The 16,356-nt window shown below is 44.5% G+C and overlaps 1 protein-coding gene across 1 annotated transcript in view; it reads right to left on the minus strand.

Moving 5' to 3' along the window:
* GREB1L (GREB1 like retinoic acid receptor coactivator) overlaps positions 1-16,356 on the minus strand; it is a 3,215,862-nt gene that overhangs the window by 2,053,336 nt on the left and 1,146,170 nt on the right. The window contains exon 7 of the mRNA XM_044065377.1: positions 15,075-15,251. Coding sequence (XP_043921312.1) covers positions 15,075-15,251 — 177 coding nt within the window. The remainder of the gene's footprint in view (positions 1-15,074; positions 15,252-16,356) is intronic.

A 16,356-nucleotide genomic window follows, 5' to 3' on the forward strand; every position in this document is an offset into this window, starting at 1 on the left:
AGTTAAGTGAAAGGAAGTCCCTTGTTGTGGTTGCTTGCCTCTGCCCACCAAAGGAACTCTGCCCTTAGACAAGGTATGATAGGAATCCCTGTTTTCCAGGTCCTGAGAATGTTGACACCACAGACTTTTTAAGTACCACTGAAGTTTCCAAATATGCAGTCTTACATATGGAATTAGCAGAATGCATGAGGCCATGAACCCTAGGGCTTGCAGTATTTCCCTTGCAGATAGGTGGGTTTTGGTGGCAATTAGTTTGAAATAGTTTGTCAAATGGACCTGCTTTTCTGGAGTGAGGAATGCCATCTGGGAAGTTTTGTTCAAGCTTGCTCCCAGGAATACAATTTGTTGGCTGGGCGCCAGTTCTGATTTCTTTTCGTTGATGGTGTGTCCCATTGAAGTTAGAAGTCTTTTTACAAATACCAGGTGCTGAAGTAGCAATTCCTGACTGTGCACCTGAATAAGGCAATCATCCAAGTATGGGTAAATTGGAATATTTCTCTGCCTGCAGTATGCAATGGCTGGAGCCAGGAACTTTGTGAATACACTGGGTGCAGTAGATAATCAAAGGGAAGTGCAGAGAACTGATGGTGCATAGAGATCCTGCCCTGAAATGTAGATTCTTCCTGCAAGACTCCCTTATGGGGATGTGCAGATAAGCTTCAAGTCTAGGGTGACTGACCAGGCATCCTTGGCTAGCATAGGAAAAAGTTGTTGTGTAAGCATTTTGAATTTTGGGACCACCAGAAATGTGTTGAGAATTGAAAGATCCAGGATAGGGCACCAAGAGCTCTCTTTTCTGGGCACCAGGAACAGTCTGGAGGAGAAACCCTGTCTACTTTGTTCTACTGGAACAGACTGAATAGCCCTGATATGGAGAAGGGAAAGTACTTGCTTTTGAGCCTCTGCCCACTGGTTTGGAGGAAGGTCTGGCAACCTGCTTGGGGTTGGCAGCGAGTGGGAGTAGAATCTGTATCCCTGGGATACAATGTTTAGAACCCATCGGTCCTGAGTAATGGACATCCAGCTTTTTGCATGAAGGGCGAGTTTTCCTCCTACAGGTGCAAGCACTTGGGCATGGCTGGAAAGGATAATTGGAAAGTCACTGTGAACTTTTTCCATAAGGAGGTGGCTTACCACTCACTGTTTTTGAGGTGGGAACACTCCATTGTTTAGATCTCTGCATACCTTGAGACTGTAATTTTGGGGGTCCGTTTCCCCTGGGTTTGGACTGAGAAGGCCTGGGAGGGACTGGAAAGGACCAGCTTTTTTTTTTTGAAGGACAATGCCTACTGAATCTAGGTGGCTGCATCTGTAAGAAATCTTTGACAGTTTGCATAGATTTAGCTTTTTCTTCCACCTTTTTAAGATTTCTTTCTGCTTTTGTGCCAAACTATCCTGATTTAATGGAGCATCTAGTAATTTTGCTTTGACATAGTCTGGCAAGACTTGTTCCTTCAGCCAAGCATGCCTTCTCAGTACAGACCCAGTGACAGCAGCCCTGCAAGATGCTTCTAAGGCATCAAACCCACACTGCAGATTATGTATATTGACTTGGTTTGCAGAATGCATTAACTCTTGTAAATCTTTATTTTCTGCACAATCTGGAAGCAACACCATCTTTTGTTTAATTAGTTCCAGAATATGTTGCTGGTACTTCAACATGTGAAACTGGCAATTCAAAGCCCTGAAGGTAAGAGTTGCAGATGTATATATCTTCTTACCCCATCTGTCTAAAGCTCTAGAATCCCTGTATGAAGGGGTAGGGTTTTTGTACTAGCCTTAATGCCTTTAGGTCCCTGGGAAATGGTCTTTGGATCCACAGTAGGATTCTTAAAGAGAAATTTGTGAGAGTCAGGTACTTTGTAGTACCTGTCAGGTTTTCTAGGAACTGGTGGTAAAGTGTCAGGAGTAAGACTGGATTACATGAAGACATCACCTACAATATCCAGGACAGGGGATATAGCTAGAGGCCTGTACTGAGGCAAATCTAAAAATTCCCAGAGTCTCTTTATGGACTGAGGGTAGTCCTGGCATTTCCAGCGGAAATGCTCTCTTAAGGTATGCAAGGTTTCAGCAAAAGAAAAATCCTCTGGAGGGGAGGCAGAGGGAATGGATTCCTCTGCATCTGAATCCTCATAGGTAGATAAGGATATGTCCTGGTAATCAGAAAGGTCAGAGTCATCGGACTACTGGTCTGTAGAATCAGAAGGAATTTCAATTTTTTGTCTTTTAGAAGGGGAAGACTGGCTTCCACTAATTAGAGTACTAACGTCTTCAGCCATTCTAAGCATTTGTTTTTGTGGCATGGGAGCTTGAGCATGCGCTTTGGACGTCCGTTTTCCAGGCGTAGTGTGAACTCTGGGCCTGAGAAACTCTGTAGTTTTAGTTAAAAAGGAAGTTGTCGGTTTAATACGAATATCGGTAGGTCAGAATACACCCTCAGAAGTCGGCGCCTGCACAGCGGCTCCGGACCCATCCAAGATAGAGACATCCGCATGTTCCATAGTCTAAGAAGCATCTTGCGGCATACTGGACTCCGAATGTGTCTCAGCAGATGCCTGCGAATCTGTAGAATCAGGCATCAGGGGCTGCAAAGGCACCTCACTGAGAACTGGCGACTAGCTTAACAGAAGTTTTTGACCTATGCGGTCTGTCTCTGTCTTTATGCTTTTTCAGAAGATCTGTAGTCGGATGGCTTACCAAAGCCATTTTGGAATATGGAGAAAGAGAGTAAAAGAATTTAGCGACAAAAAAAGCCCGATGACAAATGGTTTGGGTGTTAAACAAGGCACAAAACCAACAGCAAGGGACATCGTGGTCTGGGCCTAAACAGGTGACGCAGTAAGAATGAAAATCTCTATGAGGTATTTGCTTTCCACAGGCAAGACAGTTGTTAACTTTTTCTGACACTGGTTAGAGCAAGAAAAGTACAGTTTTGTACCTACCATAAATGTAGATGTTCGAGGATCCACATTGCTGCAGTCCTAACTATTGGGTAGTCCGCTGTCCAGTCGGCCCGAATACCAAAGTATATGGCTGACGTCGGTCAGGGCGCATTAGACTGACGTCAGTACGTCAGGGTACTAATGCGCATGACCGACGTCATATCCTCAGTCTTTTCTTGCCCCAGATGTCAGAAGACCCTGAAAAGATAAGGCCAAAAACCAAAAACTCCCAACATATCTGCACCAAAATATATATATATACAAAATATACAAAATCAGCAGAATATAACCTCACCTACACAACCACCCCTAAACACAGAGGGGAAGGAGGGAGGGTAAATTGGACTGCAGCAATGTGGATCCTCGAACATCTACATTTATGGTAGGTACAAAACTGTACTATGTTCTTCATTCCACATTGCTGCAGTCCTAACTATTGGGTAGAATCCCAAAGCAGAGGTAAGGGTGGCTGGCAAATCATAAGGAAGCAGGAGCTGATAACATGCCTTGCAAAATAGCTGTGGCAAAACCAGCCCTAGACTTAGAGTAGAGAGGAAGGTGGTAATGCTTAGAGAAAGTATGCACTGAACTCCAAGTAGCTGCCTCCAAAATATCCTTAGTTGCCACCCCCTTAAAAGCTGTTGAAGTGGCAGTAGCCCTAGTGGAATGAGGCCTAATCCCAGCTGGAATCTCCTTGCCATGATGGGAATAACAAAATGCAATGCAAAACCCAATCCACCTAGAAATAGTTTGTTTTGACACAGGCTTGCCCTGAGAACTCAAAGCAAAAGAAACAAACAACTGCTGAGACTGCCTAAAATCCTTAGTCCTGCTCAAATAATAACGCAATTGCCTGTGTACATCTAAAGTGTGCAAAATCTTTTCCCCTTTATTTTGGGGATCTGCATAAAACGTAGGCAAATGAATAGTTTGGTTTAAAGCCACACTAGAAACCACTTTAGGCATAAAGGAAGGATTAGTACGTAATGATACCCTATCCTTATGAAAAATCAAAAAAGGCTCAACCGCCATAAGGGCCTGTAACTCAGAAACCCTTCTTGCAGAAGTAACGGCCAACAAAAAAGCAGTCTTCCATGACAAGTATTTCAGTTCAGCAGTAGCTGCAGGCTCAAAAGGTTGTAGAGTAAGTTTCTCCAACACAAAATTGAGATCCCAAGCAGGAGTAGGAGCTCTACACGGGGGTCTTATATTCTTTGCCCCTCTAAGAAATTGCTTGAACAAAGGATGTGAAAACAATGGTGGGTCACAATCATAGTGAGCTGAAATTGCTGCAGCATGAATCTTAATGGAAGAGAAAGACAAACCTTTGTCCAATAACTCAGTAAGATATTGAAGAGCCACACTCAAATTAGGCTCTGAAATCTCCAAATTCTTTGCTGCAGTCCAAAATAAAAATCTCTTCCATTTTTCTGCGTACACTTTCCTTGTACTAGGTCTTCTGGCTTCCATAATCACATTTAAAACTTGTTGAGGAAGTTGAGACCTGCTGTCTTTCAAAACAGAATATGCCAGGCTGTTAGATGAAGAGAGTGAAGCTTGACATTGAGCAGACGACCGTCCTTCTGAGACAACAGATGTGGAATCAAGGGTAAAGGCCATGGAGGCTTCTTTACCAGACTCCTCAGTAATGGGTACCAGTGCTGCCGAGGCCAATCTGGAGCTATTAAAATCATCCTTGGCTTGTCTTGTCTGACCTTTAGAAGCACCTTTGGAAGAAGAGGCAGAGGTGGAAACGCATACACATGAAGACTTTTCCAACTGAAAGAAAGAGCATCCACTTTCCAAGCTGTGTGATGAAACCTCTTTGTGCAAAACTTTGGCAGCTGGTGGTTTAGTGGAGAAGCGAACAGATCTATGTCTGGAGTTCCCCAGGACACTGTCAACTTTGAAATACATGAAGATCCAGTTTCCACTCGTGGGGATCCATGATTTGTCTGCTTAACACATCTGCTAAGGAGTTCTGTGCTCCCGGCAGAAACCTTGCCTGAAGAGTTAGTTGCAAGCTTAGCGCAGTCTCCCATAAAATCATTGCTTGCCTGCACAATGGGTAAGAATGTGTTCCCCCTTGTTTGTTGATGTACCACATGACAGTTGTGTTGTCTGTTAGAATCAACACCTGCCCTGGAAGAAGTAACTCCTTGAAAGCCATTAATGCAAACTGGACTGCTAACATCTCCTTCATGTTGATATGTAGATGCTGTAGTCTGGCAGGCCACTTGTCTTGTATCCACTTTCCATTTAGATGAGCTCCCAAGCAATGTCTGAGGCATCTGTCGTTAGAATTTGACTCGCCTCTGGCGGGTCACAGAGAGTCCCTTGTTTAGGTGACATTCCTGAGCCCACCACAAAAATTCCTTTTGAATGCAAGGTATTATTTGAATGACAGTGTCCAAATCCTGGCAGTGCTGTGTCCACACATTTTTGAGATACCATTGTAGCTTCCTCATATGCAGTTTGGCATTGGGAAGCACCAGAATACAAGATGCCATGAACCCTAAGGCTTGAAGGACTGTCCTTGCAGTCAGCCCGGACTGAAGAGATAGTTGATGGAAGTAACTGGAAAGATTCTTTTGTTTGTCCGGGGTTAAAAGGCCATCTGGGCTGCTGTATTCAGTCTCACACCCAGAAAGCACATGTCTTGAGAGGGTACTAGACTGGACTTTATTTCGTTCACAGAATACCCTAGGCATCTTAGCACTGCTATGACATATTCCAAATGCTGTAGAAGGTCTTCCTTTTCTTGAGCCAGAATCAGGCAATCGTCCAAGTAAGGATAGATTTGAATTCCTTTTAGCCTGAAGTAAGCTATCACTGGAGCCAGAACCTTTGTGAATACTCTGGGCAGTAGATAAGCCAAAGGGCAATGCAGAGAACTGATAATGAGAATTTCCAGCTCGAAAACGCAGATACTTTCTGCAACTTAGTCTGATAGGCACATGAAGGTAAGCTTCCTAGAGATCTAAAGTTACCATCCAGTGATCCTTGCCCAGCAGAGGTAAAAGCTGTTGTAACGTCAACATTTTGAACTTGGGAATGTCCAGATAAGTGTTGAGGATAGATAAATCCAAAATTGGTCTCCACGTGTTCCCCTTCTTCGGTACTAGGAACAGGCGAGAATAAAATCCTAGGCCCCTTTCTGGCACAGGAACCGGCTGAATGGCCCCTATTTGGAGTAACTGAGAAATTTGCTTGTGAGCCTCTTGTCTTTGTAGAGGAGGTATGTCTGGCATGCCTTTGAAAGGAGGCAAGGTATGGAAATAAAACCTGTAACCGTGGTGAATGATATCCAGAACCCATTTGTCTTGGGTAATTAAATCCCAATTTTCTTTGAAAAGAGACAGTCTTCCTCCTAGAGGTGCCGCCAGGCGAGAAGGTACTGGCAGCTGAAAAGGCAGGTCATTGGGTCTGCTTACGAAAGGACTGACCCCTGCCCTCACCAGAAGTCTGAGCAGGTGAACTACCTGCCCTAGGCCTAAAAGCACCTTGAGCTCTGCCCCTACCACGTCTAGACCTACCCCTAGACTGGGAATCATAAGCAGGATAAGTCCATCCCTTAGCAGGCCAATTTCTACTAAACTGGAGGCTGCACCTGCAAAAATCCTTAACAGTTTGCATAGACTTAGCCTTGTCCTCCATCTTCTTTAAAACTGCTTCCACAGGCGAACCAAACAACACATCAGACTGTAAAGGAGCATCCAAAATCCTTGTCTTAACATGCTCAGCTAAGTTCTGATCTCTCAACCAGGCGTGCCTACGAAGAACAGAACCAGTGGCAGCCACCCTGGAGAAGGCCTGCACAGCATCAAAACCACATTGCAAGGAATGTTTACCCACTTGTTCAGACACATGAACTAAATCCTGCAACTCTTTACACTCAATACCTTCCGCCAGAGCATCCACCTTAGATTTCAACTGTGAAAGAAGGTAATTCTGATATTTTAACATGTGAAACTGACAATTCAACGCCCTCATGGCTAAAGTGGAAGAAGTACACACTTTCTTTCCCCATCTATCCAAAGCCCTTGCCTCTTTATCAGGAGGGACAGGATTTTTAACAACTGAGGCCTTCACACCTTTAGGCCCCTGAGAGATAGTTTCGGGTCTGCCCTAGGACTCTTAAAAGATACTTATGAGCTTCAGGCACCCTATAATACCTATCCGGTTTAACTGGGGCAGGAGGCAAAGAACTGATTCAGGAAGCCTCTGCAAAACATCTTCCACTACATTCAAAACAGGAGGTATAGCTAAAGGCCTGTGCTGGGGTAAAAACAAGAATTCCCTAAGCCTTTTCCTGGAATCAGAGAAATCTTGACCTTCCCATTTAAAATGCTCCCTCATGGAATGCAGAGTCTCTGAAAATGAAAAATCCTCAGGAGGGGAAGCTGAAGGAGTAGAATCATCCACATCAGAATCAGAATAAGGAGGGTACTCCTGCAAGTCTTCAACCGAAGACTCAGAAGCCTCGAGCATTGCTCAAAACTCTCAAACTCAGACTCCACCCTAGGCCTCTTATCAGGAGGGGGCATAGAACCCCTTATCATAGTAATCAAATCCTCTGCCATTTTAAGCATATGTTTCTTAGGCAAAGACCCTGAAGTACTAGGAGAAACCCCCACTGAAGCAAAACTCGGCCTGCCCCTCAAAGAAGCCTTGGAAACAGAAGGGGAGGCTCTGACCACCTTAGGAAGAGAGGGAAGAACAGCCACCTGAGAAGCCCCTCAGCCTGGCCTACTTCCTGAGAGGATACATCCTGTAACAGTAAAGTCTCTCCCTGAGACTCCAAAGAAACACCTGGCAAAACCTCCGGCTCCACTGAGCCCTCTAAAGAACCGACGCCTGGGACTGTCGGTTCCTCCACTCTAGGCTTTGCTGTTTTGTCCTTGCTTTTTAGCGAAGCGGCCGGAGCATCCGACGGCATTTTATAATTACAACGCTTCCCAAACACTAACCTGGCACAGTCTAACCTTCTCTTAATAGTGCGTTTGTTAAATCTAGCACAAGAGCGGCATCCAACAACGCCGTGCTCAGGCCCTAAACAAGGTATACACAAAATATGGTAATCCCTATGAGGTATCTGTTTCCCACAAGAAATACAGTTATTCACTTTTTCTGACATCCGGTTAAATACTGAGGCAAGAAAAACAAAATATTCCCAACGGGTACTTAGCCAACTTTGATTCGGTCTGAAACTCTGGCTTCAGAAACTTTCAGAACGCCAACCTGCACTCGCAAAATTGCTTCTGCATCGGACCATGCGGCAAAAAAGACTGAGGATATGACGTCGGTCATGCGCATTAGTACCCTGACGTACTGACGTCAGTCTAATGCGCCCTGACCGACATCAGCCATATACTTTGGTATTCGGGCCGACTGGACAGCGGACTACCCAATAGTTAGGACTGCAGCAATGTGGAATGAAGAACATCAAGAATTCCCAACGGGGTACTTAGCTTTAGAAGACTTCAGGTTTGAAACTCATAAAATGAAAATTTCAGGAAGCGGCCGACCTGCACTTGCGAACTGCTTCTGCTTCGGGCGCCTCCTCAGCAAGAAAGACTGATGTAATGCTGTCGGCTGCATATTTTATACCCCTGATGACCTGACGTCATGGAAGAGGCGACAGCATGACGCAGAAATCCCAAGACTCTGGTATTCGGGCCGACTGAGGGCTACCTGCAGGCAGATAACCCAAGTGTGATGACTGCAACAGTGAAACACAAAGAAAGAATAGTTGTGTAAAATCTTACCATAACCAAAGATGTCCTTCTCTTCCATGTTGCAGTATTCTTGGTGTGGGATTTCCTGCCTTCAAGCGACTCGTACGTCGGCTCCTATACAAAAGCTTCAGCTTCGCTGTTGCAGCTGCATGGGACGTCACATGTAGGGCCATAAACCAGGGACCCTATGTGTGTTGTCTGCGCACACAATCCTCAGAACTTGAAGCTAAGCAGGCAAAGTAGATAGCTCAATAGGACAGGCTGCCAGAGGTGACATGTATAATGCCCTGGGTCTCTTCTGTAATGGAGAGACGCATCAGGGAGCAGTTAGAATGGTAGATTCAGTGAGGGGGAATGGTGGGTGGGAAGGAATACTGCAACATGGAAGAGGAACACATCTATGGTTATGGTAAGATTTTACACAACTATTCTTTGTCCTTCTATTCCTATGTTGCAGTATTCTTGGTGTGGGCGAGTACCACAGCTTAGTTTGATGAAAGGGTGGAGGATGCAGAAGATGATTAGACAAAGCCTTGTAGGATTGCCCTGGCAAATCCTGCAGGTGCTTTGGAGATTTGGTCCAATTTGTAATGTTTGGTGAAAGCGTGGATAGTGGACCATGTAGCAGCTTCCATAATGGAAGCTGTGTCCATGCCTTTTTGGAAGGCCTTGGAAGTGGCCACTGCTCTTGTGGAGTGTGCCTTAACTCCAACTGGAGGTTTTTTCTGTGGTGTGAGTAGCAGAAACAGATTGCCTTTCTAATCCAGGATGCAATGGACTGTTTGGTGACCGCCTTGCCCAATGCCCTGGGGTGGGCAGATACAAAGAGCTGTTTGGATTTCCTAATGTCTTTAGTCTTGTCCAGGAAAAATCTCAGTTGCCTGTGGAGATCTAGGGAGTGGAGTATCCTCTCTCCTTGGTTAGTGGGAGAGGGGAAAAACTGGGTACGTGAATGGATTGATTTAGAGATGAGTCATTAACTACATTGGGCATGAAGGAAGGGTTAGTTCTCAGTTTGACCCTGTCCCTACAAAAATGGTGTAATGTGAGCATGCCATTAAGTCTTGTAGCTTGGAAACCCTTCTGGCAGAGGTAATAGCCACTAACAGTACTGTTTTCCAAGTACAAAACTGTAGAGAGGCTGTATTAGCTGGTTCGAAGGGGAGCTGGGTGAGTTTTTCCAGGATGAAGTTCAGGTCCCATGGAGGAGGAATAGGCTTCTTAGGTGGTCTGATTCTGATGTGTAAGATCCCTTTAAGGAAGAGTTTCACATGTTAGCCTGGCTAACAATGGGGGATCTAGAGGTAAGCAGGCTGATAATGTGGAGAGGTGCATTTTCACTTATGAATAGGAAAGTCCACCCTTTATAAGCTGACACATATATGAGAGGACTAGGGGGGTGTCAGCCTCGTAAGGGTCCCTTTCCTGTCCTAGACAACACTGAGTAAATCCTTCCCATTTGGCAAGGTATGACTTTCTAGTAGTGGGTTTACTGGCCTCCCTCAGGACTGATAGCACGTCCTCTGAATAGTGGTGTCTGAATGGGGTTAGTAATTTGTCACCCACAGAGTCAGGGACAGCATTTTCAAGTGTGGGTGCAGGAGAGTACCTTTGTCTTGTGCCAGAAGGTCCAACCTGTGGGGTAACTTGCAGTGATTGCCCTTGGCTAAATTGTATAGAAGGGTGAACCAGTGCTGCCTTGGCCAGTAGAGAGTCACTAGCAAGATTTTTGGTTTGTCCTTCCTGATTTTCAGGAGGACTTTCTGAATCAGAGGGAAGGGGGGGAAGGCGTACAGGAACTTCCCCTCCCAGGTGAAACTGAAGGCGTCTAACTCTCCAGGCTTGGGGGGAGTAAGTCTTTGTGCAGAAGGTCTGCAGCTGCCTGTTCTGGGGGGAGGCAAACAGGTCTACTTGTGGAGTGCCCCACCGGTGGACTATGTTTAGAAAGACCATCCTTGTCCAGCATACATTCGTGTTGTGGAGAGGATGTTCTGCTCAGGAGGTTTGCTTGCTTGTTCTCCTGTGAAAGGATGTAACTGGCTTGCAGGGATAAGTTGCGCTGGTATGCTAGGTCCCAAATTAGTAGGGCTAGCCTGCATAATTGGTATGCCTTGGTACCTCCCTGTTTGTTGATGTACCACATAACAGTGGTATTGTCCATCACTATCAGAAGAGGACCTGGAAGCAGGTGGTAGGAAAGTCTGTAGAGCTAAAAGAACTGCTGTCATCGTCATCTCCTTTACACTGATGTGTTTGGTTATCATAGGAGGTTGCTACTGGGCTTGGACTCTGTAAGAGTGCAAGGTGGCTCCCCAGCCTGAGTCTGAGGCATCTGTATGCAATATTTGTGCGGATTGAAGGGGCTGCAGTGGAAGCCGAGGGTTTAGTTGTACTTGTTGGATCCACCAAATGATTTCCTTCTTTAAACAGGGAAGAAGGGGGATAACTTGTTCCATGTGATTCTGGTGTTGTGACCAAATATTTTTGAGGTACCACTGCAGTTTTCGCATATGCATTCTGGCCAATTGTAGCATACAAATGGCTGCTGCCATCAATCCCAGGAGTCAAAGGAATTGCCTTACAGTGACTGGGAGAACAAGACTTCCTGGAAGTTGGAAGTTAAGAGATAGAACCTTGTCCTGTGGGAGAAAGGCTTTCATTCGTTCTGTGTTGATTCTGCAACCTAGGAATATCTTGTCCTTGTCTGGGTTCAGGGAGTACTTCTTGAGGTTTGGGGTGAACCCTAGACTTTGTAAAAGGGACATAATGAAGTGTAGATGCCTTAAGAGGGAATCTTTGGACTGTGCTAGGATAAGGATGTCGTCCAGATATGGGTAAATCTGGATTCCTTGGATCCTTGCAGAAGGCAATGGCTGGAGCAAGGCACTTTGTATACACTCTTTGGCACTGGATAAACCAAAGGGCAAGGCCGTAAAGTGAAAGTGCGAGGATGGGCCAGAGAAATGCAGGAAACGTCTGTGTGAGGCCCTGATGGGAATGTGTAGGTAAGCATCTTTTAGGTCCAAGGTGACCATGAAAGTTTGAGGGTATGAGGGGTAAGAGAGTGGGAAGTGATAGCATTTTGAAGGTGGGTACCTGCAGGTAAAGGTTTAGGAAGGAGAGATCCAAAATGGGTCTCCAGGGACCGTCCTTTCGAGGGACCAGGAACAGACGGGAGTACAATCCCTTTCCTTCTTGTCCTGTGGGAAATGGCTCTATTGTGCCTTGTTGTTCCAGGTCTGACAATTTGTGGAAGAAAATGGCATTGTTTTTTGGGGGGAAATGGAAAGCCCTTCCAGGGGGGAATTTGTTTCCAGGACAGAAAGTACCCTTTTTGAATAATGGTTAATACCCATTGGTCTGTAGTGACTTTTTGCCAGAAGGGGAGACAGTGGGTAAGGCGAGCTGAGAGGGGCAGATGGGTAAGGCAGTCACGCATTATTAGGACCTCCCCTGTCCTGAAAGGGTTGTCTAGGCTGAGGAGGTGGGCCAGTAGGCCTGGATGAGGAATGTCTTCTAGTTCCTCTTCTGGGTCTGGAGGAGGAGGCAGCAGAATGTGGGTTACGCCTAACAAAGTTAGTCTTAGCTGGGTAGTTCCTATAAAATTTGGGTATAGGGGATACCAGGAGATTTTTTTATCCTGTAATTCTTTGCTTTTTTTCTTGCAAATTCTTAAATAGGTCTGCAGATTGCTTTCCAAAGAGGAAGTTGTAATCCAGGGGGGCGTCCAAGATGTTGGACTTGAAGTCCTCTGGCAGATTATATAGTCTAAGCCAGGAATATCTCCTAAGGACAGATGCTGATGCTACAGAGTGAGCAGTAGCTTCTGCAGCATCGTAGTTGCATCTTATGGAGTGTCTAGTCACTTGTAGTGCTAAGGACAATTTGGAGGAGATATCTGTCTTAATTGGACTGTTAGGGATTGAAGCCAGCATAGAGGTGGCTTGGGATACTAAGTCCAGGGCATACTTGGTCATGTGTGTTTGATAGTTAATGTCTCTGAAGGCCAAAGTGGAGGAAGTGTACACCTTCTTGCCTATCCTATCCATGGATTTGCTATCTTTATCAGTGGGCAATAGGGAGGCAGAAGGTAACAATCTAGACTGTTTATCAGGGGCAGTGGCAATAACTGCTGGGTCAGCTAAGGGTGGCTTTATGAGGAATTTTTGTTCCTCTGACACCTTGTAGAAGCAGTCTGGGCACTTAGGTGCAGGAGGCTGTGAGTCAGGTGTTCTAGAAGCTGCAGTAAAGGCATCCAAGTATGCTGGAGGAACAGGGGGTACAGCTGTAGGGGAGGGGGACTCCACTTGCAGCAGTTCAAAGTATTTTTTTTTTGGGTTTCTGTCATTTGTGAAGTATCCTATTTGAAATAAGCTTTCATTTTGGTGATGGTTTCACCAAATGTAATGTCTTCAGGTGGAGAATCCTCTTCCACAAAATCCTCATCAGGAGAATAATATTCCTTGGGAGAAGCAATCTGAGATGCATAAGAGATGGATTCATCCAAGGAAGCGTAGGAAGATTCATGTTCTTCCTTAAGGAGGGGAGTCATGGGGATAGAAGAAGCAGATGGAGGCCTAGGGCTTAGCAGAGGCAATGTAGTTGTGGGTGAGGCAGAAGGCCTAAGGGCCATAAAAGCCTGCATAAGTGAAGAGGTGAAGGCCTTCCAATTTGGAGTGGCTTCAGAAGCAGGAGTAATGTGTTTTGTTTTCTATTTCTTTTTGGTCAGAGTAGCCTTAGGAGTCTGTCTAGATCCGGGTTTGGCAGCGGCTGTATCCAAGGTCTGGATCCCGGTTGAAGGAACCACCAAATCTGGTTCCCCCACAACATTAACAGGTTGGTGATGACAGCCTTCAGTAGTGAGTGGATGGGAGCACTCCATCATATGGGGAGGGCACAATACTCTGTCATAATGATGAGGGTATATAAAACAGGCACCTGGGGCTGAGTTATGGCTTAACAGAACCACCCTTCATTGTTCATGGCTACACGAGAGAAATGGCACAAACGTGAATACAAGTAAAACACAGTGTAAATAAAAAATCACAATACACAAAATAGAAAAAGGCAATAAAGTAATACAAAATACAACAAATAAAAAGCAAAGTAACCTTTCCCTCACAGCAAACTGTAGCAGAGTCTCGGTGAGCCTTTCCAATAAAGCCATTCAACAGAAAGCAGTGAAAAGACCACAAATGTGAGAGAAATGAAGATTAACTGCAAGAGGGAAGAGTCTTCCTCATTGTTTGTTTCATGGAAACTGCAGTCACATGGCCAACTTCATTACTCTTGCCTTAGAACTACCAGTCTGTGTGTATGTGTGTGTTTGTATACTAGCATCTCGGATTTTTTTTATCACTATTAGGCCAGTAGGAACAAAGACATCTTTCAACTATTTTCCTCCCTAGAACACACAGCATCATTCCTCAAAATTTTAAAAAACTGTCTGGAAACAACGGTCTCTGCCCTTCAGATGACCTTTAGACAGATCCAGAAACAGCAGACTGTTCCATGCAGTCTAAATTGTACTGGCAGTTTGCTCCACTCAGCAGCCAGTTTCAGACGGACATCGTTTGTTGCAGTTAAGTATAACTACACATCCAGGTCGTCTTTTCTTCCCTATAGCCAATAAGGCCCTTTTCCTACTGGTCTTAATCCTATTTGTTCCTCCACCACTTGGGGAGCAATAGTTGCAGAGAAGAAAAGCAACCAGAGGGGGTCATCATTAAGGCAGCCATGAATACGTTTGTGCCATTTCTCTCATGTGTAGCCATAAACAATGAGGGTGGTTTTATTAAGCCATAACTCAGCCCCAGTTGCCCGTTTTATATACCCTCATCATTATGACAGAGTATCATGCCCTCCCCATATGATGGGAGTGCTCCCATCCACTCACTACTGATGGCTATCATCACCAACCTGGTAAGTCAAGCCCACATCAATGCAAGCATCCGCATATGGCAAAGCAGACAATCAGACCTCTACTACACTTCCCCCATACAGATGACTAGTGTGCTAGTCATTCACTCCTAACATCCCTCACTTGGGCTCTTCCACAGCCCAAATTACTAGTTGAGCTTGGATCACCTGTGTCATATTCAGAGCTTTATACCTCTATACTATTGAGGGAGACACTTTCAGGATGTCTAACAGGTTAATGACAGAAAAGTTAAAAGAATAATTTAGTCAAAGTTTAACTTTTGTTTTCAACACTGTGCTTACATAATTATCAATCTACCACATTAGCTAAAATATTACTTAGCATGCATATATCACACATTCAAACATCACATATTCCCAGTCTACTTAATCCATAGTCAGAGTAAGAAATGCATAATTTTATAGCAGTTACATTGAAAAAGACATTTCAGTGCACATTTTAAAAACTCACCTTTCCAACAGATTAAGGGTCCCTTGGATAGTACTCCCTGGGAGTTCTTTACCAGGTAATACTTTAAGTGCTTCTGCTTTTTTGGCTGGGTGGTGAGTTTCAAGTTGATATGGTTTGAAAATTCAGTGAAATAACGAAAGCCCTTTTCTCCACAGCCTATGCAATTGCCTGAAAACCCTGCATACATGAAATCAATAAGCATTTCAAAAACTAATGTTTGGACTAATAGGAGTTATACATTTTCTCCCACAATCTACAGAAATTATGTTACTTATTCAAATGTCAAAGAAACATGACAAAATATTACAACTGTAATGTCCTAACCATTAGCATTCCAAAATAGTGGACGAACAAAAGAAACCCCTCTCCCTGTTTCTGTCTTCCTCTCCTCTCTCTTTCTGTAGTCCCTGCTGATAAATGATTTGAAGGTCATGTACTAAACTTTGTATTGGAAATGCAATTTCAAAAATTCAGGAACAAGAATTACCTGCATTATGAGTCATTAACTACTTACTTATGGCACGAAGACATCAGCAAAGCAGTATCACCCTCACCTCCTACAATACCAAAGGGCATGGAAGGGAGGGGTGGGATGACATGTCCACTGTATCACTGCTATATGAAATAAAGGCAGCAACAAATACCAAGAAGTTGCAGCATACACAACATTCTAGAGGGGGTAGCCTTAAATGAGTCCCCTCTTAAGCATCACAGCAGCTTTAATCCCTAACTAAATGGGGCTTCCATTGCAATGCTATGTAGAAATAATGAATCAGTTGACAGCACATGTGATTTTCATAGACAGAAATGGGATAAGCCTGGAAAATGTACAAAACAACAGAAGCAGTGTTGAAATGAAATGGAATAAGTTACATAATCAAACACAAACAAAGGAAGAGTGAAAATGAAGCAAAACAATAAAACTGACTAGCAAAAACTAAAACAGGGAAACAGTCATATTTAAATACACAGAAAAGTACACTGGTGTAGGTAACTTACCATAATTGTAGGTGTTCAAGTGTTTTCTCTGTTGCAGTCATTACTAGATTGATCTCTCACTGCCCAAGTCTGATGTACACCCTGACTTTTGGAGCACAGTACCTTTCCCCCCAAGGCCAGGCTGATGTCACCTTACCTCAGACATACATATGCATCTGTTACCTACATGACATCCACCAAGCCATCTTTAGTCCCTTCTTGACCCCGAGCAGGGCAAAGCCATGCCCACTTCAGATGTTAAAATGGACTGCCTCAGGTATGCAGTCTGTGACAAGGAAAACTC

This window comes from Protopterus annectens, chromosome 3.part0, assembly GCF_019279795.1.
Source record: "Protopterus annectens isolate FY-2018-M chromosome 3.part0, PAN1.0, whole genome shotgun sequence".
NCBI lineage: Eukaryota > Metazoa > Chordata > Ceratodontiformes > Protopteridae > Protopterus > Protopterus annectens.